This window comes from Ornithorhynchus anatinus, chromosome 11 (genome assembly GCF_004115215.2).
Source record: "Ornithorhynchus anatinus isolate Pmale09 chromosome 11, mOrnAna1.pri.v4, whole genome shotgun sequence".
In the NCBI taxonomy this organism is placed as follows: Eukaryota; Metazoa; Chordata; class Mammalia; order Monotremata; family Ornithorhynchidae; genus Ornithorhynchus; species Ornithorhynchus anatinus.
The window spans coordinates 17,002,611-17,028,069 of NC_041738.1; the positions used below are offsets into that span (position 1 = coordinate 17,002,611).

Genomic DNA, 25,459 nt, shown 5'->3' on the forward strand with positions numbered 1-25,459 from the left:
TGTCAAAGCTTAATTGAAGGCGCATCTCTTCCAAGAAGTCTTCCCTGATTAAGCCCTCATTTTATCTTTTCCCACTCCCTTCTGTGTCACCCTGACTTGCTCCCTGTATTTACCACCGCCTCCCCAGCCCCACAGCATTTATGTACATAGCTGTAATTTATATTAATATCTGTCTCCCTTTCTACATTGTAAGCTCATTAAGGGCAGGAAATGTGTCTATTATATTGTTGTGTTGTCCTTTCCCAAGTACTTAGTATAGTGCTCTGGATACAGTAAGTGCTCAATAAATATGATTGGTTTGCTGGCTATAAAGAGGAAAGGAATCCCAGGCAGGAGGGAGGACATGATCAAGGGGTTGATGGATAGAGAGGCAAGATTTAAGTACAGTAAGTAGGTTGGCATTAGAGGAGCAAAGTGTGTGAGCTGATTGCCTTAAAACCAATGGAAAGGAATATTGTTTTGGTGTGGAAATAGATGGGCAATCACTGAAAGTTTTTGAGGAGTGGGGAGATAGGTGCAGAACTATTTTGTCAGGAAAATGATCCTGTTAGCAGAGTGAAGTGTGGACTGGAATGAGGAGAGAGACAGGAGGCCAGAAGGGCAGTGAGAAGGCAGATGCTGTCATTGAAGCAGAATATGACAGGTTCCTGGGCCAGTGTGTCTGGAAAGGAAGGAGAAGATTCTAGAGCTGTTGTGGAGGTCAAACTGACAGGATTTGGTGACAAACTGAGTATGTGTTTGAATAAATTCCAAAATTATGGGCCTGAGAAACGGGAAGGATGGTGATATTGTCTACTGTGATGGGAAAGTCCCTGGGAGGACAAAGTTTGGGTGGGAAAATGAGAAGTTCTGTTTTGCTATGTTGAGCTTCAGGTGTCAGCAGGACATCCAAGTAGAGATGTCCTGAAAACAGGAGGAGATGTGAGGCTGCAGGGAAGGAGAGTAGTAAAGGCAGGAGAGAGAGATTTAGGAATTATCCTCATAGAGAAGGAGTTGAAGCTTTGGGAGCAAATTGGTACTCCAAGGGAATGGATGTCAATGGAAAATAGGGGACCCAGAATTGAGCCTTGAAAGATCCCCACAGTTAGGGTGTGGGAAGCAGAGGATGAGTCAGTGGAAAAGGGGGTGGAAGGTACCAGAGAGATCGAGGATCAAGAGCTGAGAGAAGCAGCATGGCTCAGTGGAAAGAGCCCGGGCTTGGGAGTCGGAGGTCATGGGTTTGAATCCTGGCTCTGCCACTTGTCAACTGTGTGACCTTGGGCAAGTCACTTAACTTCTCTGTGCCTCAGTTACCTCATCTGTAAAATGAGGATTAACTGTGAGCCTCACGTGGGACAACCTGATTACCCTATATCTACCCCAGCGCTTAGAACAGTGCTCTGCACATAGTAAGCGCTTAACAAATACCAACATCAATCAATCAAGGAGGATTAGGATGGAGTAGAGACCATTGGATTTGGCAAGAAGGATGTTAATGGTGACCTTAAGACATTTTCCGTGGAGTGGAGAGGGAGGAAGCCAGATTGCAGGAGGTCAAAAAAGAGAATTGGAGAAGAGGAAGTCCTGCAGTGGGTATAAACAACTAACTTGAGGCGTTTGGAAAGGAAAACTAGGAGGGAGATGCGGAGATAATTGGAAGGTTTGGGGTCAAGGGAGTTTTTTGTGTTTTTTTTAGGATGTGCATTTGTAAGTATGTTTGAAAGTAGTGGGGAAAGAGTCATTTGGGAGGCAGTGGTTGAAGATGATGGTCAGGGAAGAAAGAAGGGAGGAGCAAGTGTTTCAATAAGGTTTGAAGCTATGGGCTCCTAGGCACAGATGGAAGGAGTAGATTTTAAGCAGAGGCAGGTGAAGAATGGGAAGTCAAAATGGAGGAGGAGGGTGGAACTCAAAAGGAGCAGGAGATTTTTGAGAGTTCACTCCTGATGGTTTCAATTTAATTGAGGAAGTAGATGTCAAGATCAATTTGGGGCAAGAGGCAGGAGAATGGGTCTTTTAAGAAAGGGTTTAAAAGTCTTAAACCAACTCTTTTGTAATAATAATTATGATATTTATTAATCACTATATGCCAAGCACTGTTCTAAGCACAGGGGTAGATACAAGATAATCAGGTTGGATAAAGTCCCTGTCCCACATGAGGCTCCCAGTCTTAATCCCCAGTTTACAGATGAGGTAACTGAGGCACAGAGAAGTTGTGATTTGGCCATGGTCACACAGCAGATAAGTGCTGGAGCTGGGATTAGAACCCATAACCTCTGACTTCCAAGACTGTGCTCTTGCCACTAGGCCATGCTGCTGCTTGATTGTACTTTGTACTCTCCCAATCCACTTAGTACAAGATCAGTGGAAGGACAGGGCAACAAGGGAGTTGAGTTCAGTGGAGAGAGTGGAGTTGAGAGCATGGGGAGATAAATCAATCTGGGAAGCCTTCCTGAAGGAGAGGAATAGTAGTGAATAGTAGTGAATAGTGAGTAGTAGAGAATAATAGAGAAGCAGCGTGGCTCAGTGGAAAGAGCACGGGCTTTGGAGTCAGAGGTCATGGGTTCGAATCCCAGCTCGGCCATTTGTCAGCTGTGTGACTTCACTTCTCGGTGCCTCAGTTCCCTCATCTGTAAAATGAGGATGAAAATTGTGAGCCCCACGTGGGACAACCTAATTCCCTTGTATCTACCCCAGCGCTTAGAACAGTGCTCGGCACATAGTAAGCACTTAACAAATCCCAACATTATTATTATTAGTGCTAATACAAGATTATACAAAGTAACAGATAATACCCAATGGATGTAGGTGCTGGAGCCCAGTCTAGGTAACAGGAAGGATGCCCCAGGACTTGCCTGAGCAGTGAGAATGGACAGCTCTGGATGTCTGGAAGGAGCCATGACAGCAGGATGGGCCAGGTCAGGGTGGCAAGGTCATAACTAGTGAGATCTTTAAAAAGAAGGAAATTATCCATGAATAATCCATAATATTAATAACTTATCTAACGGTGATTGGGCCCATTTTCCCCTTTAAAAGAGAATGAAATTGCTCCTCTTCCCCTCCTGTTCAGTAAACACCTTCTTCTTCACTGCACTGCCCCAGGGGGCGTGGTAGTAGTCATTAAGTGTTTACTGGGTGCCAAGCAGTGTACTAAGTGCTGGAAAGGAGTACATAACTAGGAAGTGGCCTGACCTAATGGATAGAGCATGGGCCTGGGTGTCAGAAGGACCCGGGTTCTAATCCTGGTTCTTCCAGTTGTGTGCTGTGTGACCTTGGTCAAATCACTTCACTTCTGTGCCTCAGTTATCTCATCTGGAAAATGGGAGTGATGAAAACTGGGAGTCCCATGTAGGACATGGACTGTTTCCAACCTATCTTGTAGTACAGTGTCTGGCACATAGTAAATACTTAATGAATGTCAATTAAAAAAAAAAGAATTAGACATGGACCTTGTCCCACATGGAGCTGACAGTCTACAGTTTGCAGTTCTCCTTGGTGGCTACCTGGTGGACTTGGGTCTCCTGGGTGATTCCAGGAAGGCTCAACTGTGTCTCTGAATCTCCTCTCCTTTCCTTCCCTTTCCCCTCCTTTTCTCTATTAGCTGCTCCAAACCACACATAGGCAGGACAGGCTCTCTGGACCCTCTTTGAGCCCTAAAAAGGCCAAGCCAAGTTATATTTTGTTGACTTTAAAGGTGGTGGGGGGAAAGTGGGTCAGCCTATTTTGGCATTTCAAGCGTAGCATCCGGGTTTGGTCATGGGCCTCGGTCTCCATAGCAACAGCAAATAGCGTTTGTCATAGCTGTTCTGTGGGTCGTGTTCCAAAGTCTGCATCTGAACAGAAGAAGCTGGAGACCTGGGGTGGGGAGCGAGAGCACAGCCTGGCACGGCCTGGTTGATGGAAAGCCTGGCTCCTCTATTTAATGATGCTTTCCTCTCTGGCTTTGAGTGGGAATGGCCAAGATGAGGGAAGTGGACTTTAGGGCATTTTTGTCTCCATTGAATTCAACTCCTTCTCCCTCCTGCCCCTCTGGTGATCTCGCCCCACCGATCCCCAACCCCAGATCACCTCCACAGCATGCTTCTTCTGCTCCTGCATCATGCCATGGAGCTCTGTTGGTGGAAATTCAGGCACTGGGCTGACTTTGGCCCCTTCACACTCATCCATACCTGCTATAACTCTTCTGTTCCACTCAGCAACATTACTTCTCCTTCCTCACCAACTCTCATGCCCTCTGCCCTCACCTACTGTTCCTGACCTTTAACTCTCCCTGAAACCTCTTGTTCTCCAACATACTTCTCCACCCACTGGTCCTTGATGATTTTGCCAGATAAATTGGTAATAACATCTAAACAAGGTGTGAGCACCCCAAAAAACTCCCTCTCACCTTCCAACCCCTGAATCTGTACATCCACTCTCTCATCCTTCCCAACTGTCTCAAGAGGAGACCTCCCACCTGCTTAAAAATTTACTCCCATCACCTGTACCTCCAATCCCATCACTTAACACATTCTAAAACATTTTCATACTTTCTTCTTCCTTCTTTAACATTCATTACCGGTGCCTAACTCTCCTTCAAATATACCCACATCTCCCCAGTTCTAAAAAATACTCTTTGTATCCCACCTCACCATGCAAACCTCTTATCTCCCCCTCCCAACCCTGTCCACGCTTCTCTAATAGGTTGTATACATCACTGTTGCCACTCCTTTTCATGCATTCATTCAATAGTATTTATTGAGTGCTTACTATATGCAGAGCACTGTACTTAGCGCTTGGAATGTACAGTTCGGCAACAGAGACAATCCCTGCCCAATGATGGGCTCCCAGTCTAAACGGGGGAGGCAAAACAGCAATTCCAACTTCCCTCTTCTGGTTTCTGTCAGTCACTTAATTAATAGTATTTATTGAGCAGTAACTTTGTGCAGAGCACTGTACTAAACACTTGGGAGAGTACAGTAAAGCAGAGTTGGTAAACATGTTACCTGCCCACAACGAGCTCATAGTCTAGAGGCGCAGATAGACATTAACATAAAGAAATAATGTGTAATTTATATATTTGTTCATAAGTTCTGAGGGGCTGAGGGTGGGGTGAATACAAAATGCCCAGTGGTGTAGTGCATAAATGATGCAGAAGGGAGAAAGAGCTGGTGAAAAGAGGGTTTAAATGGGGAGGGCCTCTTGGAGGAGATGTGAACTTAATAAGTCTTTGAAGGGGGAGAGAATGGTGGTCTGGAGTATGTGTAGAGGGAAGGAGTTCCAGGCCAGAGGGAGGATGTGGGTTCAGTGGCAAAATAGACAAATTCAGGGCACAGTGAGTAAGCTGGCACTGAAGGAGCGAAGTGTGGGGGCTGGGCTGTAGAAGGAGATCAGTCAAGTAAGGTAGGAGGGGGCAAGGTGATTGAGAGCGTTAAAGCCAGTGGTAAGGAGTTTTTGTTTGATACAGACGTAAATGGGCAACTACTGGAGGTTCTTTAGGAGTGAGGAGTAATGGACTGAATGTCTTTTGGGAAAAATGATCGGGGCAGCAGAGTGAAATACCAACTGGAGGTGGGAGAGACAGGTGGCCAGGAGGTCAGCAAGGAAGTAGATGTAGTAGTCAAGGTGGGATAGGATAAGTGCTTCGATTAGGGTAGGGGCAGTTTTGATGGAGAGGAAAGGGTGGATTTTAACAATGTCATGAAGATAGAACCTACAAGATTTGGTGACAGATTGAATATGTGAATAGAATGAGAGAGATGAGTTGAGGACAACACCGAGGTTACGTGCTTATGTGATTACGTGCTTATGTGATAGGGAGGATAGTGGTATTGTCTACAGTGATGGGAAAGACAGGGGAAGGTTAGGGTTTTGGTGGAAGATAAGGAGTTTTTTTGGGGATGTGTTTAGTTTGAGGTTATTATTGTTATCATTAATAATAATCATATTTATTGAGCACTTACTGTTTACAAAGCACTGTACTAAGCGCTTGGGAGAGTACAGAAGCAGCGTGGCTCAGTGGAAAGAGCCCGGGCTTGGGAGTCAGTGGTCATGGGTTCGAATCCTGGCTCTGCTGCTTGTCAGCTGTGTGACTCTGGGCAAGGCACTTCACTTCTTTGTGCCTCAATTACCTCATCTGTAAAATGGGGATTAACTGTGAGCCTCACCTGGGACAACCTGATGACCCTGTATCTGCCCCAGCGCTTAGAACAGTGCTCTGCACATAGTAAGCACTTAACAAATACCAACATTATTATTACAGTATAATATTAGATACATTCCCTATCCACAATGAGCTCACAGTCTAGAGGGGGAGACAGACATTAATATAAATAAATAAATAGGTAAATTACAGACATATGCATTTGTGCTGTGGGGGAAGGAGGATGAATGAAGGAGCAAGTATGAACAGCGCAGAAGGGAGTGGAAGAAGAGAGGAGGACTTAGGTAAGGCTTCCTGGAGGAGATGTGCCTTCAATAGGGCTTTGAAGTGGGGGAGAGGTGTTGGTGAGACATGCATTCATTCAATAGCATTTATTGAGCACTTACTAGGTGCAGAGCACTGTACTAAGCGCTTGGAATGTACAGTTCGGCAACAGATAGTGTAGGTAGAGATGTCCCAAAGACAGGAGGAAATGTGAGCCTAGAGAGGTCAAGGCTAGAAATGAAGATTTGGAAATCATCAGCATAAAATGTACAATGCAGTAGAGATCATAGACATGACAAGATCCCTGCCCACAAGAAGCTTAAAGTCTAGAGGGAAGGACAGACATTAAAATAAATTACAGATAGGGCAAAATATAAGGGTAGGTACTTGAGTGGTAGTGGGATGAATAGTGCCTAAGGGGTAAGGTTCTGAATTCATAGGCGATGCAGAGGGGAGGTTAGGTAGGGAAAATGAGGGCTTAGGGAAGCCCTCTTGGAGATGTGATTTTATGAGGGCTTTAAAGGTGGGGAGAGTGGTAGTCTGTCAGGAGTCCCAGGTCAGAGGGAGGATGAGGGCTCATCAACGAAACAGATGAAATACTGGGACAGTGAGTAGGTTGCATTGAGGAGTGAAATGTGCATGTTAGGTTGTAGTAGGAGATTAGTGAGTTTAGATAAGGAAGAAATGATTGAGTGCCTTAAAGCTGATTGTAAGGAGTTTCCTGTTAATGCAGCGATAGAAGGGCAACCATCGGAGGTTTTTGACGTATGAGGTTTTTGACGTATAAGGGAGACGTTGACTGAATGGTCCCTTTCTTTCCTCTGAGACTGGCCTCCAGTGACCTCCTCCTTGACAAATCCAACACTCTTTCTTAATCCTCCTTGACCTCTTGGCTGCCTTCAATACTGTGGACTGCTCCCTTCTCCCCAGTTTTTCTGACCCAGTCCTCTCCCGCTTCTTCTCTTTCCTCTCTAGCTGGTCCTTCTCAGTCTCATTGTCAGTCTCATTCTCTGTCTCATGGATAAACAGTGTGGCCTAATGAAAAGAGCACAGTTCTGGGATTTGGAGGACCTGTGTTCTAATCCCAGCTCTGTCACTTACTTGTTGGTCACTTATCTTCTTTGGGCCTCAGTTTCCTCATCTGTAAAGTGGGGATTCAATACCAGTTGTCCCACTTATTTAGGCTGTGAGCCACACTGCTTTTTTTTTTTTTAATGGTTTTGTTAAGTGCTTACTCTGTGTCAAAGTACTGTTCTGAGCACTGGGGTAGATACAAATCAATCAGGTCAGATACAGTCACTGTTCTACATGAGGCTCCCAGTCTAAGTCACAGGATGTAGGATTTAATTCCCATTGTACAGATGAAGAAACTGAGGCACAGATTGAATTTTTTTAGAAAAAAGATTCAGACAGCAAAGTGAAATATGGACTGGAGTGGGGATAGACAGGAAGCAGTGAGGTCATTAGGAGACTGATAAAGTCGTCAAAGAGAGATATTGTAAATACTCGGATCAGCATCGTAGCAGTGTGGGTGATGAAGAAAAGGTGGAGCCTAGAGATGTGAAGGTAAAACTGACAGGATTTAATAATGGAGGTATTTGTTAAGCAATTACTATGTGCCGGGCACTGTACTAAACGTTGGAATCAATACAAGCAAATTGGGTTGGACACAGTTCCTGTCCCACATGGGTCTCACAGTCTTAATACCCATTTGACAGATGAGGTACCTGAAGCACAGAGAAGTGAAGTGATTTGCCTAAGCGTGTCCAACCCATGTCCTTCTGATTCCCGGGCCTGGGCTTTATCCACTAGGTCCTGGATTTGGTGATAGATGGAGTAAGTGGGTTGAATGGGAGAAATGAGTCAAACATAAGCTAAGTTTACAGGCTTGTGAGATAGGAAAGATAACCATCTTGTCTACAGTGCTGTGAAATTCAGCAGGAGGAAAGAGTTTGAGGACTTCCGATTTGGACATGTTAGTTTTGAGATGTCGGCAGGACATCCAAATAGAGATGTCCTGAAGGCAGGAGTAAATGCAAGACTACAGAGGAGAGAAGCTGGAGAGGCAGATTTGGAAATCATCCCCGTAGAGATGGTAGTTGAACCCCTGAGAGTGAATGAGTCCTCTTAAGGAGTTGGGTGTAGATGGAGAATTGAAGGGGACCTTGAGCTTTGAGATACCCTCAAGCTTAGAAGGTGGGAGGTGGAGGAGAAGCCCACAAAAGAGACTGAGAACGAGTTGCCAGAGAGATAGGAGAATCAGGAGAGGACAAGTGACAGTGAAGCCAAGGTTGGATAATATTTCCCAGCGACAACCCTCAAAAAGGCCCTTCAAGTGTCATCCGAACTCCATCTGATGAAGTTACTTTCCCAGTTCTGGTCCAACTCTCCCAAATTGAGCTTATTTATATCAAGTGAACCCTGACTGCATCCCCACACGTATTTCAGAACTGCTGTCTTCCTTTTCCAGGTCCCTGTGAGTCTGTTTGTCTCAGAGGCAGGAAGTACAGCCCATGGTGCCTGACCCAGAAAATTAAATAACTGGCCGAAGGTGTCTAAGGCCATATTCCTTTTGATCGGGGGATGGGCCAACAGGCTATCTGATGAAAAACCAAGCAACACTTCTCTCCCAAGGAGCCAATCCCCAATGACCCACACTGTGATGACTTCAGATTCGCTGGGGAAATGGAGGGATGGGGGGGATTTGAGGAATGAAAAGCATCTGGGAGGTAGTTGGCTTGGAGCTGTGACACCCCCCTGCACAGCTTTGAGCACTTCCGCAATCCCCTCAATTGCCCGTAATTCTGGGGTAAGTCACAGCTCTGAACCTGGTAACCTGATGATGGTCTCCTGACCGAGGCAGCAAAGGGCTAATCCTGAGGGTCAAGGAGGGCTGGTGACCTAGGACACCCCAAAATCTACCTCTATCCCAGCTGGACCATCCTCCACAATCGGACACCTTCAGGGACCCAAGAGACCGGCTGGGGGTAGGGAAGGGGGATATTGTTGGGCAGGAAAGTGCTAGGGAACAGGGAAGCTAGACTGGCAGAGAACAGACTGGCAGAAGAGAGGTGTTAAGGGAAGGAGAGTTGCTGAAGGTGGACAGAAGTCAACTCCTCCACTCTGACTCATGGGATATTACATGCTTTACATAGGGAAGGTGACCTAGTATGATGTCATCACCCACGCCATTTTGCTGAAGTTCTCCAAGCAAGCACCTGAACCTAGAATGTTTCTCTGTGGTGAATCCCCCAAAAGGCCCCCTACTTTGCTTCTTAATTGTTTCTTTCCATTTCCTCATCCCTGTGCCATTGTTCTCATCTGTCCGTCTCCCCCAATTAGACTGTAAGCCCGTCAAACGGCAGGGACTGTCTCTATCTGTGAGAAGCAGCGTGGTGCAGTGGAAAGAGCACGGGCTTTGGAGTCAGGGCTCATGAGTTTGAATCCCAGCTCTGCCACTTGTCAGCTGTGTGACTGTGGGCAAGTCACTTAACTTCTCTGTGCCTCAGTTCCCTCATCTGTAAAATGGGGATTAAGACTGTGAGCCCCACGTGGGACAACCTGATTCCCCTGTGTTTACCCCAGCGCTTAGAACAGTGCTCTGCACATAGTAAGCGCTTAACAAATACCAACATTATTATTATTATCTGTTGCTGACTTGTTCATCCCAAGCGCTTAGTACAGTGCTCTGCACATAGTAAGCGCTCAATAAATACTATTGAATGAAAGTGAGGCTCCTCATCTGAGTGCAGAACCTAGTGCCAAGATTTGAGGTGGCAAGAGGCTGGATGTTGCAAATGTGAAGATTGGACATAAAGGTGTCCATACCCAGTGGGGGACAGTCCAGCATAAATTCAGATGACTAGGAGAGTGCATAGCACTGGCCTTTCCTCAAGCAGATTTCAAAGGAAAAAATCCCTCTAGAAATATACATTCTACAGCAAGATGTATTCAGGTTAGTTGTGAGGAAGCACTTTGTGAAAACCATGGAGTATGTTGGAATTTCCTTCCCTAGAGGCCTCTAAAACTACCAGGAAACATTCCTGAAGAAGTTGTCCTTTCTAGAGGCAGTGAACGTCCAGGATTACCCACACAGTCCCTTCCAATGAGTACTTCCTGGCTGAAAGTGGTGGCCATCTCATCAGGAGGAGGAGAAGGAGTAATGATATTTATGGGGGTCCCCACCGGGGAAATGCACTATAATAAGTGTTTGGAAGAGTGTAACAAAAGGAAGAGTCATCATGATCTCTGCCCACAAGGAGCTTTGCCCTCTAGGTCGTATTAAAATATTTACATACATACAGGGACTGGGGTTGGGCATGAATAAATACTGAAGTGCAAGGTCAGAAAGAAGGGAGGCTAAGAATCAATCAATCATATTTATTAAGTGTTTATTGTGTGCAGAGCACTGTACTGAGCTTTTGGAAGTTTATGAGGCATGGGGGACATGCAAAACGATGTTTTAGAAAATAATCTGAGCAGCAGAGGGAGGCTGGAGGCAAGTCAGTCATTCAGTTGGTCGTATTTATTGAATGCTTTACTGTGCAGAGCTCTGTACTAAGCGCTTTGGAGAGTACAATATTACAATATAACAGGCACTCTCCCTGCCCACAACAAGCTTACACTGTAGAGGGGGAGACAGACATTAATATAAAGGAATAAAATTACAGATATGTACGTAAGTGCTATAGGACTAGGAAGGAGGATGAATAAAGGGAGCAAGTCAGGGCAGCACAGAAGGGATTTGAAGAAAAAGAAAAGATGACTTAGGGAAGACTGCTTGGAGGAGATGTGCCTTCAATAAGGCTTTGCAGGTGGGAGACTAAATGTCTGTTGGATATGAAGAAGGAGGGCATTCCAGGCCAGAGGCAAGATGTGGCGAGAAGTCAGTGGTGAGATAGATGAGATCAAGGACAGTGAGAAGGTTGGCATTAGAGGAGCAAAGTGTGAGCTGGTTGTAATAAAAGAGTAGGGAGGTGATGTAGGAGGGGGCAAGGTGATTGAGTGCTTTAAAGCTGATGGTAAGGAGTTTCTGTTTGTTGCAGAGATGAATGGCTAACCATTGGAGGTTTTTGAGGAATGAGGAAACATGGTCTGAATGTTTTTGTAGAAAAATGATCTGGGCAGCAGAGTAAAGTATGGACTGGAGTGGGAAGAGGCAGGAGGCTGATAAGGTAATCAAAGTGGGATAGGATAAATGCTTGGATTAACGTGCTGTCAGTTTGGATGGAGAAGAAAGGGTGGATTTTAGGCAATGTTGTGAAGGTCGAACCAACAGGATTTAGTGGTGGATTGACTATGTGGGTTGAATGAGAGGAAGGAGTCAAGGATAATACCAAGGTTACTGGCTTATGAGGCAGGAAGAGTGGTGGTGCCATCTATAGGATAGGATAGGGTTTGGCTGGGAAGGTAAGGAGTGGAGGAGTTGTTTTTTTTTTTAGACATGTCAAGTTTGAGGTTATGGTGGGACATCCAAGTAAAGATGTCTTGAAGGCAGGAGGAAATGCGAGACTGAAGAGAGAGAGAGAGAGAGAGAGAGAGAGAGAGAGAGAGTGGCAGGGCTGGAGATATAGATTTGGGAATCATGCACATACATTTGGGAAGCCACAAGAGCGAATGAGTTCTCCAAGGGAGTGGGTGTAGATGGAGAATAGAAGTGGACCCAGAACTGAACTTTGAGGGACACCCACAGTTAGGGGCTGGGAGGCAGAAGTGGAGCCCATGAAAGAGACTGAGGATGAGTGACTAGAGAGGCAGGAGGAGAACCAGGAGAGGCTAGTGTCAGTGAAGCTGAGATTGGATAATGTTTCCAGGAGAAGGAGTTGGTCAACAGTGTTGAAGGTGGCTGAGAAGTCAAAGAGGACTAGGACGGAGTAGAGGCCATTGTGTTTGGCAAGAAGACAAAGGTGACTTTTGAGAGGGCAGTTTCTGTGGAGTGAAGGGGCCAGAAGCCAGATTGGAGGGGATCAAGGAGAGAACTGGAGGAAGGGCACTTAAGACAGTGGGTGTAGACAACTCGCTCAAGGAGTTTGGAAGAGGAATGGTACTAGGGAGATGGGGCAATAACTGGAGGGAGCCATGGGTTCAAGGGTGGATTTTTTTAGGATAGGGGAAACATGGGCATGTTTGAAAGCAGTGGGGAAGAAATCACTGGGGAGCCTACAGTTGTAGATGGAGGTTAGAAAGGGAAGAAAGGAAGAGGCAAAGTTTTGATTAAGGTGCAAAGGGATGGGGTCGAATGGGGTTGAATGTGCAGGTGAAGGGGGTGGATTTTGAGAGAAGGCAAGAGATCTTCTCTTGAGATACTAGACTGATGCAGCAGACAGGAATGGAATGCGCCTTTTCCTCTCCACCCAAACGGCTATCTTACTAGTACAGCTCTCATAATATCCCGGCTGGGATTATTGTGTCAGCCTTCTCTCTGATCTCCCTTCCTCCTGTCTCTCCCCACTCCAGTCTATTCTTCATTCCAGTGCCCAGTTCATCTTCCTGCAGAAACACTTTGGGCATGTCACTCCCCTTCTTAAAAAACCTCCAGTGGTTGCCCATCAACCTTTGTACGAAACAAAAACTTCTCACTCCAGGCTTCAAGGCTCTCCATCACCTTGGCCCCTCCTACCTCTCCTCCCTTCTCTCTCTCTACTGCCCACCCCATAGGCTCCACTCCGCTGCAGCCCACCTTCTCCCCATCCCCCGTTCTCGCCTATCCCGCCATCGACCCTGGCCCACATCCTCCCACTGTCCTGGAATGCCCTCCCTCCTCACCTCTGCCAAACTAACTCTCTTCCCCTCTTCAAAACCCTACTGAGAGCTCACCTTTTCCAAGAGGCCTTCCCAGACTGAGCTTCCCCTTTTCCCTCTGCTCCCTCTCTGTCCCCCCCTTCATCTCCCCTCAGCTAAGCCCCCTTTCCCCCCCTTTCCCTCTGCTCTCCCCCCTCCCTTCTCCTTCCCTCAGCACTGTGCTCATCCGCTCATTGTATATATTTTTATTACCCTATTTATTTTGTTAATGAGATGTACATCCCCTTTATTCTATTTATGCTATTGTTTTTGTCTGTCTGTTTCCCCCAGTTAAACTGTAAGCCCATCAATGGGTAGGGATTGTCTCTATATGTGGCCGAATTGTACATTCCAAGCGCTTAGTACAGTGCTGTGCATATAGTAAGCACTCAATAAATACTTTTGAATGAATGAATGAATGAATGAACAAATGCTTGGACCAATGTGGTGGCCATTTGTATATAGAGGAAGGTGTGGATTCTGGAGATTTTGTGCAGAAGAATCAACAGGATTTGATGACACAGAATATGGCGATTTGGAGACAGTTTGAGAGTCAAGGATAATACCAAGGCTATGGACTTGAGAAATGGGAGGATAATAGTGTTACCAGCTGTGATGGGAAAGTTAAATGCGGAGAGCATTTGGAAAGGTCAGGTGAGTTCAGATTTGGACATGTTGACCTTGTGGTTCCATTGAGACAGCCATGCAAATATGTCTTGGAAGATGGAGGAGATGTGATTTTGCAGTGGAGAGAGATCAGAGATAGGGCGGTGGATTTGGAAGTCATCAGTCAATCAATCAGTGTATTTTCTGATTGTTACTATGGCAGAGCACTGTACTAAGCTCTTGGGAGAGTACAGTAAAACAGAGCTAGTAGACATGTTCCTTGCCAACAGTGAGCTTACAATCTACGGGGGACATAGACAATGTAAAGAAATAATTTATAATATGTAATTTAAAGATACATACATAAGTGTTGTGGAGTTTCCAGCATAGAGGTGGTAGTTGAAGCCATGAAAGTGGATGAGCTCCCCAAGAGAATGAGGGTAGTTTGAAAAGAGAAAGGGACCCTGACTTGAACCTTGGGGTATCCAGTGATAGAGGGTCAGAAGAAGAGAACCCAGAGGTAAGAGAAGAAATAGGAGAGGATTGTGTCAGGACGTTCCCCGGGGTTGAAGGCTGCCCAGGTAATGAGGGCTTAAGGCAGAGTGAAGCTCATTGGATTTAGCTTTGAAAATGTCATTGGTGACTTTGGAGAGTGAGGTCTTTGTGCAGTGAAAGAGAAGAAAACCTGATTGTAGTTGGAGGCAGCATGTCCTAATGGAAGAAGCACAGACTCGAGAATCAGGAGTTGTGGGTCCAGTTCTGGCTCTGCTCTGTGACCATGGGCAGTCACTTAACTTCTCTGTACCTCTGTTCCTCATCTGTAAGATGGAGACAAGGTATCCATTCTCCTCCCTCTGTGTGTGACTGTGTCCAGTTGGATTATCTTGAATCTACTTCAGAACTTAGCACTGTCCTTGCACATAGATGCTTCTTAAATATTATTACTAATATTACTGTTAATAATAATACAGGGTTAGTGGGGAGGAAGTGACAGCAGCTTGGGTGCACAACTCTTTCCGTGAATTTGGACCCAAAGGGGAGCTGGGAAATGGGGGCAGGAGAATTGAGCATGTTTGAAGGCTGAGGGAAAGGAGTCATTTATGAGAAAGAGGTTGAAGATAGTGGGGTATGGGATGGAAGAGTCTTAGCCCCCTGCTTGGGTCCCTCCAGACCTCTGCAGGGTGCAGGGTGGTACTTTACCTGTACTGTCTCCTTCTCTGGACCAGAGGCCACAGCCAGGTCACTTCCTGCTCACAGGAGGGATACCAGGCCTGCTCTGAGTGGCTATGTCCAGGGCATGCTGGGGTTCAGATAGCAGAGGAACACTGTGTTAGTAGGGACCCATCCCCACCCTCGACGGGGAAATTTGTATTGTTTTCTCATCATGGGGGAGGAGGTAGAAGCAGAGCACGGGTTGGTGCTAATTTAGCCCTGCAGTTGGGAATGGGTCCTCAGGCAATAAGGTGGAAACCGTGCAGTAATGGATAGGTTTGGAACTGGTGGACAGCACTGTCTCTTCTTCAAATAGCATTCAGTGGCAACAACATTCCCAGTGCGTGCAGCAACATTCCAGTGCAAGATTGTTGAGTTGGGAGCTGCGCAGTCTGGGTAGCGATTCAGGCTCCTTGCTCTATGTCTTAGGGCAAGTCACTTAGCCTCACTGGGCCTGGATTTCCTTATCTGTGAAATGCAACTAATCTTGCCCCTCCTTTCCTCACAGGGTGAGATTAGGCAGTTGATGCAGAAGGGCTTTGATTTACACAGGATAAACATGTTTTATAATTCCAGGGAGGTGGTGGTGGACTATTAACTATGTTATATGCCATATGAGTCTCCCCACACATGGCAGCATAAACAGCAGGTTGAGTAGGTTGAAGTGAAAATGGACTGTAGTGGCGACAGTTAGACGTATCCTTTTCCAAGAAGCCCAGGCATTTTCACAGACATTGGTGTGAGTGGCTTATGAGCCAGTACTGATATTGATATTGGTGTGGTGGGTGGAACCAGGAGCTCATCTCTACACCGATTATCGTATGCTGTGGATTCCAGGAAGCTCATGCCCCCAGGAACTGGGTGTAACTCGATTGGAATAGTCAGAGAAGATTGAGGTGACATTTGCAAAACCCCTGCAAAAGATATCTTAGAGATGGAACCTACTTCCTACTCCATGCTTGTCTTGTGTGCTGTTTAGTAGTCTCTTCTGGCTGGGCAGTGGTATATTGCTCCCCCAAGTCAATCGTGAGAGAGTCTCCCCTGATGTGATCCTTTTCCGGAAGGCTCCTCCCTTTACTCCTCCTTAGCTAGCTCCTTGCGGCCTGCCCCTAACTCTACTCTTTCTCTCTCTCTCTGTGTCTCTCTCTCCCTGTGTCCACCCCCACAGCACTGCCAGTAACTCAAACCGCAGCACGCCTGCCTGCTCCCCCATCCTCCGCAAACGTTCACGCTCACCCACGCCGCAGAATCCCGACGGTGACGCCATGGTGGAGAAGGGCTCGGATCACTCCTCGGATAAATCTCCATCCACGCCAGAGCAGGGTGTCCAGCGGAGCTGCTCCTCCCAGTCGGGCCGAAGTGGCGGCAAGAACTCCAAGGTGAGGCTGGTGGCTGGCCTGGGACCCACTGGCATGGGTTTGGGGGACAAGAGGGAAGGATGGAGCACTTTGCAGAACCTCCAGTGCAGGGCTTCCAGGGACATGTTTCCAGTGCATTGTTTATTGTACAGTTAAGTACATGCCTCCAGCAAAGTGCCTCTAGTGCCACACCTCCAGTGCAGTGCCTACAGTGCAGTTCCCGCAGTGGTCACCAACAAGCCAAATGGTTCTCAGACCAAGCCTTTCAGCCAAACTTTTATACAATTTGCTTTCTTGAGGGACAGTAAGGGTGAAAGGTTTACTTTTTTTTGAAAAAAAAACAAAACCAAAAACCTAACATGTGAGTCTCTCTAAAAGAAAGCATCATCAAATTTTTCAAATTTGCTTTGTCCTTTAAGTGTTGTTTTAGTTCTACAGACTGGGTCAATGCACTGATGCCCTGCTCCCAGTTGCACAGAATGGGGAAAAGCCCCAAGGCAATGAGACACCCAAAAACAGTGGTTCACCCATCCTCAGCTAAACTTCCATGATGCTTGGTGCCTCCTGTCCACCTGGGAAATTAACGAAGCCAGGTTCTCCTGTGAATCCTATTGGCTGCCCTGCTGTCCGACTGCTAAGGAAGCAGAGAGCCTCTACCCTGCAGAAGAGAAAGGGTGGACTCCAGGGGCAGGAGGCTCTCTGTAGAGGCTGGCGAGGACCATAGCTCCCCTGCATGCCAACAGCTAGAGCAGGAGCCTGGGAGTCAATGATGGAGAGATCCTCAAGCCAGCCAGGGTGATAAGGACTTCATTAGGCTGTTGGCTTTGCCCCATGCAGACTGGGGCCTGCCATTCTCCTAATGTGTGACCCAAGGGGCAAAGGTTAGCGGTTACAGGCCCTAGGCAGCTCAGGGGCTGGGAAATACCAGTTCCCCATCTAGCCCTTGTTGAAGAATGGGGCAATTGTAACCCCATGATCTTTTGCCCCCAGATACCTCCCTCCGGGACAGGGATGGTAGAAGCTCCTGCATTCCTGCAGAGCCCAGAGCATCCAGGGGAGCCTCAGGAAGGCAAATCAAGGGGGGGGGGGGGTGGCGGGAAACTGGTCTGTCAGTCACAGGCTTCCACCAATTTGAGACAGCCCTAGGGACTTCCTCAGAGCCCCATCCTGCCCACTTCTTCACCATTGGCCCTTCCTCCCCAACTCCTGGGCCTGGCTAACCTCTCAACCTCCCCACTTGCCACTCTGCTCCCCTAACTCTAGAAAAGGTGGAGTTCTGGCCCCTGCTGGGGGACATTCCCCACCCGATGACATTTTGTTTCGTCATCTCTTTCCCTCCTCTGACTGCCCCAGTCTCATGAACATCTCCCCATCATCAGGTGTCCTCCTTCTGTCTTTCCCCTCTGGGCCTGGTCTGCCTGGGGTCACAGGGGCCCTGACACCACGGGCTTCCCATCCCAGTCCTCTAGGCTTGCCAAGTATTCCCCAAGCCTCATCTTATCTCCAGAGGAAATTTAACTGCCAAATGTCTCTCTCCTTCCTGTGGGATTGGTGACTCTGTTGCCTCCGTCCTTACCCAAGGGGTAAAGATGTAGACAAAGGGTAAAGATGTAGAAGAGGGCATCTCCTGGGCATTTTGATAAGATCTTGATGCCTGGTGGTCTCTGAGTCTACAGGGGGTGGAGAATTTCACTGGGAGGCTTTTCTATGGCACATTAGTGTCTGTAACCCTTGATATCCTCTTTCTAACTAATAGGCTTAGCTTTGCACCTGCCCTGCAGAGTGCAGGCAGTCAAAGACCCCTGGTGAGGGAATGCCAAGAGTTCAGCCTGAATGGCCAGGGCCTGGTATGGGCTAGGGCTGTGTCCAGTGAGGGAGAAGGTACCCAGCCCCAGCCCATCTAGGGCTCCCTGGATATGGGGGCCCCTGGCTGAAACAGTGTCAGTAAGGGAAGGTGTGCTCAGATCCAGTCCGTCTAAGACTCACCAAATGTGGGACCCTGTTGGGCAGCAGTGCAGTGAGAGTGGGCTGAGAGACAGGACTTGTAGGGACCTGGGCTTGCTTCACACAGAGAAGAGAAGATGAGGGACTGCAATCCTGAGCTCTTGAGAGTTGTTGGTAGGAGGAAGGTGACTGGCTCCCAGGAGATCAGCATGGAGGACTGATCCACAGGGAGCATCAAGGAATTTGGATTAACTGTAAGGGGTGAACTTCCCAGCTGAGAGGGCTCTTGAGACCTGTAACTGCTCCTTTGAGCCTTGCCAGGGCCCCTGGCTTGATGTATAGGATGAGAAGCCATCTTGGGTGGCTTGGGGCCATGGAACAGTAGGCAGGGGAATGGAAGTGGTGATTATTACCCACTCTCCTCCCCGGCAAGCCTAGCCAGAGCCCGCAGGCTGATGGAAAGACTGGAGTGATGTAGAGGGGCTACGATCACCAGGGAGATTGAGGGAAACGTGGGGAAGTTCCTGGGTTATAGCCCCAGTCAGAGCTCCTCATAGTAGGGTGCTTGGGAAGCCCTGGCAGAAAGGTCCTGAGTGGAGGAGGAGGGGAAGAACTGGGAGAGCATTTCTGCTCAACTCTGGGAAAGCCTTAATCTGCCCTGGGAGGGAGAGCTCTAGGTAAATACATCTCCCATTTCTCCTAGCCCTACCAAACACCAGGCACAGCCCCTCACAATCCTTCCCCGGTGGGCTGATTGCCCTGCCCCAGAGGCCTCGCTAGATGATACTGGGGTCCCAACCTTGATTTAGATGCAGAAGTGTCTGGAGGTAGGGAAATGACTTGACCGTTCTGAGGGCTCTCCCACCTGGACAGTTTAAGAGTTGGACTTGAGGTCTGACACCAGAGGTGGTGACCATCCTCTCTCCCTCCCGAATGAGGACTACCCTCCCTCCCCAACCTCCTCTCCTCTGGACCCAGCCACTTTGTCGTGATGCCTTTTTACCACCAGAGGGAATCACAGTACCGGTCGTTTAGCATTTCTCAGAACCCTGTTCTTGGGCTGGAGAGAAATCTCCGTAGCCACATGATGAGGATATTAGTCACCTGACCCTCCAGACTTTCCCCTCTCTCTGCCCAGCAAACCAGAGGCTCACACTTTGCCTTGTTTTCATGGCACCCACTGCAAGCTCAGGGATTTTGGGAGTGGGGTTGGCAGTGGGGCTGGGGAAGAGCCTGTCTCCCCTCTGTCAGCAACTCCTTTCAGAGCCCCCAACCAAGCCCAGCCAGCCATTAGACCCTGCGTTGGAGATTCACATGACTCTGGTAGAACTGTGTCCATACCAGTACTGGGAATCAGTCCCAATTTCAGTTTTCAAGAGAGACTTTACTCTCAGCCCTGATTCCAAACAAGACAAACCTGATGCCCAGCCCCCAGGAGGACTCCCTTACGCTTGGACTCAGTGTGGCATCACTTGCCCCCAGTGCCCTCCTCAGGACCTCAGCCACATGGGTACAGAGAGATGAGTGGTCTTGGGATCCTTCCTTCTGCCTCCCCAGCCTTTCTTCTTGCTGGCACCATGAGTGGGCTCAGAACAGTTGGGAAAGTTGGGGCAGACCAGAAGCGGATGGGGGTGAGGCGTAGGGCAGACTCCTTGGTCCCCACTCGTAGCTCACATATACACACATATACATACACACAAAGATCTGCAGCCAGGCCCACCAACCCGATTTAGCACTCACCAGCTAAAAGCAGGCTCGGTCAGGGTGAAGAAACCTCTGCTGCCTCTCCAAGGCCTGCTTCCACCAACAGGAAGGGAAGCAACAGCTGATGCAGCGGGCGAGGCCTAGGTGTAGACAGTCTGAGCCTCTCTTGCCAGAGTAGCAACTGAGTCTGTTTGCTCCACCTCACAGGCCATGAGCCAGTTGTTCAAGGAGACGGTAGCCTGTAGCAGCAGGCTGGCTCTGCCCCCTTGCCTCCAGCTTCCTGGGAGAGTAACAGAGCAGGCGGTGCAGCCGAAAAGAATGTCAGTGCCATTCGGTTTACTCGCTGGGCAAGTGGAAAACTTTTGTGGGATGGTAAGTGCTAGTCCTTATTTATAAGGCTGTGTTGTTAGCCCGCTGCGGTTCTTTCCTTCAACAGCCTGGCTGGGTGGGACTGGAGGCTTGACAGAAGCAGAAATCACCACCTCCAGGGAACTCTGGCCCTGGCAACTGGGATGGTGGCAGACTGAAAATGGGTCCAGCTCCCTCTCCAATGTGGCCCAGCTCCGGCCGCTGCCCACCTCTGGCTGCCTGTCCAGGCCCAGTCTAGTCCGAAGTCAGAGAACTGCGTGACCATCAGGTGCAGGCAAGGGCGGGTGCCTATGTCCCCAGATTCCTGGGCCTGTTCTCCTTGGCACCCCGGGGCTGGTTCCCCAACCTGGGAAATTAAGATTTGACTGAGAAATGAGACAAGGATGAAACGGGGGAGGATCGGACTGGAGCCTCCCCGTGGTCCCCACATACCTTCGAAACCCAAAGTGGCCATGTGGTCTAGGAGAAAGAGCATGGGCCTGGGAGTCAGGTGACCTGGTTGGGTTCCAGAGCCAGTCCTGTCCCTGGCCTGCTGGGTGTCCTTGAGCGAGTCCCCTAACTTTTCTGGGCATCCATTTCTCATCTGTAAAAGGAGGATAATAATGCCTGCCTCTTCTGGGATGTTTGGAGGATGAATGAAAACGAAAGCAGTAACATGAAAGGGCTTTCGGAATATCTTTTTACAGCCCTATACAGTGAGGTCTTCTGTAACTCGGGGATTATGCTCCCAAGGGACCTTACATTTCACAAAACCCTCACTTCATCACTCCCACCATGTCTAGTGCCAGGCATCCATGCTAAACCATTCCTTCTGCCACCTCATTGTGTTTGATTCTGACAGACCCACACAGTGGGAGGACTGATCCCAATTTCCCCAGAGACTCCTATCCCAGATGCCTCATGAAAGACCTGACTGGGACATATTCAGGGCATAATTCTAGTTAAGTGAAATGGTATGCAGACATTAGATGCACTTCCTGAAAGCTGGTGCCTTGGATGTGTTATAGATCTGAATTACAGCTCTGGCCAAGGTGTTTCAGGGGTAGGTGATTTAGAGTGGAAGAGTTAGCCATAGATTGCTAGGTTCCCCTCCAGGACTGCTTTACCTGAAGTCATGGCAAACCCCATGCCCTGGCCAGTGGGTGTTTAGCATGTGCCTTTACCCAGTGACCCAGGGGACCTGGCTCTAGGAGTGCTCTGGGAGTCTCTCCCCATCCCTCATGGTTCAACCACCCTCCTCCACTCTATTTCACTTTTCTTCCATTTCCAGTTCTAATTGTTTTGATTTTTCTTTCCAGTATGACAGACTTAACCTGATCAAAGTAAGAAGCCATTTCTTTCTCCCCTTCCATGGCTGCACCAGTGCCCCCCGTCCCCCCGTGTGCACTTGGTCCTGAATCCTAGTTGAGCTGTGGGTTTCCCCCCGGGTGGACAGAGCCAGCTGGGTCCTTGAGCTCTCCCTAGGGTTCTCTGGTCCAGCCTGAAGGAGAGCAGAAAGTGTTTCCCTGACTTTTAGGCTGTTGGTGAAGGTGGCTTCCCTAACCGTTTTCTCTGTGGCTCTGATGATGCTGCAGTCACTTCCATCTTCACCTAGAATCCATCCTTGCCTCCTCCCCCACTCCTGGCTCCGTTTCCTTGCCTCCTGTGCCCTTTCTCCACAAGGGTGGGGTTGGAGGAAGGGGAGTGAAGGGGATCAGATTCTAGGGATCAAAGAGGGGTATTCAATTCTGGGTGGGGGAGACCAGGCCCCAGGGTCCCTGGCCTGGCTTGGGACTTTCTCAGGCTTCCCTGCCCCAGACTGTGTCCTTCTGTTGTGGGCACCAACCTGGGAATTCCGGGCACCAGCCATGTCAATTATTGAAGGAGGCTGGGGGTGACAAAGGCCCAGAGCCCCTAGGTTAAGGCTGAGGGTGAGAGCTTTTAAGGAGAGAGAAGACGAGGCCTCAAGAACAGAAATTGCAGAGATTATAGGGTGGGAGGGGTAGGCGTGGCTCGGTGGAAAGAGCACGGGCTTTGGAGTCAGGGCTCATGAGTTCAAATCCCAGCTCTGCCACTTGTCGGCTGTGTGACTGTGGGCAAGTCACTTAACTTCTCTGTGCCTCAGTTCCCTCATCTGTAAAATGGGGATTAAGACTGTGAGCCCCACGTGGGAAAACCTGATTCCCCTATGTCTACCCCAGCGCTTAGAACAGTGCTCGGCACATAGTAAGCGCTTAACAAATACCAACATTATTATTATTATTACCTGTTAGATAGGAAAAGCCCCCATCTCTATAGTCCCACCTCCTCTGATTGGGGGCTGGGAGGAGTCCAGAGATGCCTTTGGCTATCTTGGTGGGTGTTGAAGTCAGTATCTTGATTCCCTCTGGACTGTGCCAGGGATGGGCCAAATCACCCCTCTGGTTCTGTGTTCAGCGATGGTAGAACCTCTTTGGCTCGCTCATTCATTCATTTAGTCGTATTTATTGAGCACTTACAATTTGTAGAGCACTGTACTAAGCACTTGGGAGAGTACAATACAACAGTAAACAGACACAGTTCCTGCCCACAATGAACTTTCAGGTTAATTCCTTAGTCCTTACTCCTTCCCCAGTAGGGACATGGGGCTGTGGGGAGGTCAGCCCACACTGTGCCAGAGGATAGGTGCACGTGCCAGCCAGCCACCCATCTCCCAGGAGGTGGGTATCCAGAGATTGACCCTCTGGAGAGGCTGATGGCTGTTCCAAGAGAGGATTGGTCCAGTGAGTCCCTGCCAGCCCTGAGTGTCTGCACAGGCCCTGTAAAGGGGCAGAGTCTTGGGAGATTGGCAGAGGAGTTTCTTGGTAACAGTAGGGCTTGGTGGGAAGGGGCTGGGCTGGGTGCCCCTCGGATGATTCTGAAGCTCCAGGGAGCATCGTCAAGAGGAGGGAGAGCTTCCTAGCCAAACCAGTGCTGCATGGGAAGGCCTTGGGCTTGGGTCCTTTTCCCCATGGCCCTGGGGGCCATTGACTTGGGGGAATCCCCCAGCTGTTCCATGGATCTGAGTTTCAACAAACAGAAATCTTCCTCCACTTCCCTGCTTACTCTTCAGTGATATGGGGAACTGGGAGTGGGCTTCCACTGGGTTGGTCAATCGATAAATCAATCAACCAATCATATTTATTGAGTGCTTACCATGTGCAGAGCACTGTACTAACGTTTGGGTGAGTACAATGTAACAATATAACAGACACATTCCCTGCCCACAGTGAGCTTACAGTCTAGAGGGGGAGATAAACATTAACATAAGTATATATTATGGTTATGTACGTAAGTATGGTGGGGCTGGAGCAGAGGGGGTGGTGAATTAAGGGAGCAAATCAGGGCAACAAAGAAAGAAGTGGTAGAAAAGGAAGTGAAGGTTAGACAGGGAAGGTCTCTTGATGGAGATGTTTCTTCAGTAAGGCTTTGAAAGTGGGGAGGGTAATTGTCAGACATGAAGAGGAGGGTGTTCCAGGCCAGAAGCAGGACATAGGCGAGGGGTCAGCAGTGAGATAGATAAGATCAAGGTAAGATCAAGTAGGTTGGCATTAGAAGAGCAAAATGTGAGGACTGAATTGTAATAGAAGAATAGCGAGGTGAGGTAGGAGGGGCAAAGTGATTGAGTGCTTTAAAGTTGATGGTAAAAGGCAGATGAGCAAACACTGGAGGCTCTTGAGGAGTCGGGAAACATGGCCTGAACATTTTTATAGGGAAAATGATCTGGTAGGCAGCGTCAAGTACTCGGGAGTGGCAACAGCCTGGGAGATCAGCAAGGAGACTGATACAATAACCAAGACGGAGATAGGATAAGTGCTTGGATTACCGTGGTAGCAGTTTGGGATGGAGAGGAAAGGGCAGATTTTACTGATGTTGTGGAGGTTGAACTGACAGGATTTAGTGATAGATTGAATATGTGAATTGAATGAGAAAGAGGAGTCAAGGATAATGCCAAGGCTACTGGCATGTAAGACAAGAAAGTTGGTTGGTGCTGTCTATAGTGATGGGAAATTCAGGGGAGGACATGGTTTGGGTGGGAAGATAAGGAGTTCTGTTTTGGACATGTTAAATTTAAGGTATGACTGGACATTCAAGTAAGATGTCGTGGAGGCAGGAGGAATTGTGAGACTGCAGAGAGGGAGAGCGATCAGGGCTGGAGTTGTAGATTTGGGAATCCTTTGCATAGAGATGGTAGTTGAAGACATGGGGATACTCACAGTTAGGTAGACATCAGAGGGGGAGTTTGCAAAGGAGTCTGAGAATGAGTGGCCAGAGAGATAGGGGGAGAACCAGGAGAGGAGAGTGTCATTGAAGATGAGGTTGGTTAACATTTCCTGACTTTCCCATCACTGTGGATAGCACTACCATCTTTCCCGTCTCACAAGCCTGCAACCTTGGTGTCATCCTTGACTCCGCTCTCTCATTCTTCTCCACACGTCCAATCCGTCACCAAAACCTGCCAGTCTTACCTTCAACAACATCGCCAAGGTCTGCCCTTTCCTCTCCATCCAAACCACTATCTTGCTGGTACAGGTCTCTCAATCATATCCCTACTGGATTACTGCATCAGCTTCTTTCTGACCTCCCAACCTCCTGTCTCTCCTCACTTCAGTCTATACTTCACTTTGCTGCCCAGATGACCTTTCTACAGAAACACTCCGGCATGTCACCCCCCTCCTCAAAAGTCTTAAGTGGTTGCCCATCAACCTTAGCAGGAAGCAAGAACTCCTCACTATTGGCCTTCAAAACTCTCCATCACCTTGCCCCCTCCTACCTCACCTCCCTTCTCTCCTTCTACAGTCCAGCCTGCACACTCCACTCCTCTGTCACTAACATCTTCATTGTGCCTCGTTATCTCCTGTCCTGCTATCGATCCCTGGCCCACATCCTGCCTCCGGCCTTCAAATTCCCTCCCTCCTTACATCCACCAAACTAGCTCTCTTCGCCCCTTCAAAGCCCTACTTGAGAGCCCACCTACTCCAAGAGGCCTTCCCAGACTGAGCCCCCTTTTCCTCTGCTCCTCCTCCCCTCTTCATCGCCCCTACTCTCTCCCTCTGCTCTACCCCCTTCCCCCCCCCACAGCACTTGTGTATATTTGTACATATTT

General features: G+C 48.5%; 1 protein-coding gene across 1 annotated transcript in view; it reads left to right on the plus strand.

Annotated features, from left to right (window-relative positions):
* GRAMD1B (GRAM domain containing 1B) overlaps positions 1-25,459 on the plus strand; it is a 188,129-nt gene that overhangs the window by 120,920 nt on the left and 41,750 nt on the right. The window contains 2 exon segments of the mRNA XM_039913485.1: positions 16,149-16,359; positions 20,194-20,358. Of these exon segments, the coding sequence (XP_039769419.1) occupies positions 16,149-16,359; positions 20,194-20,358 (376 nt within the window).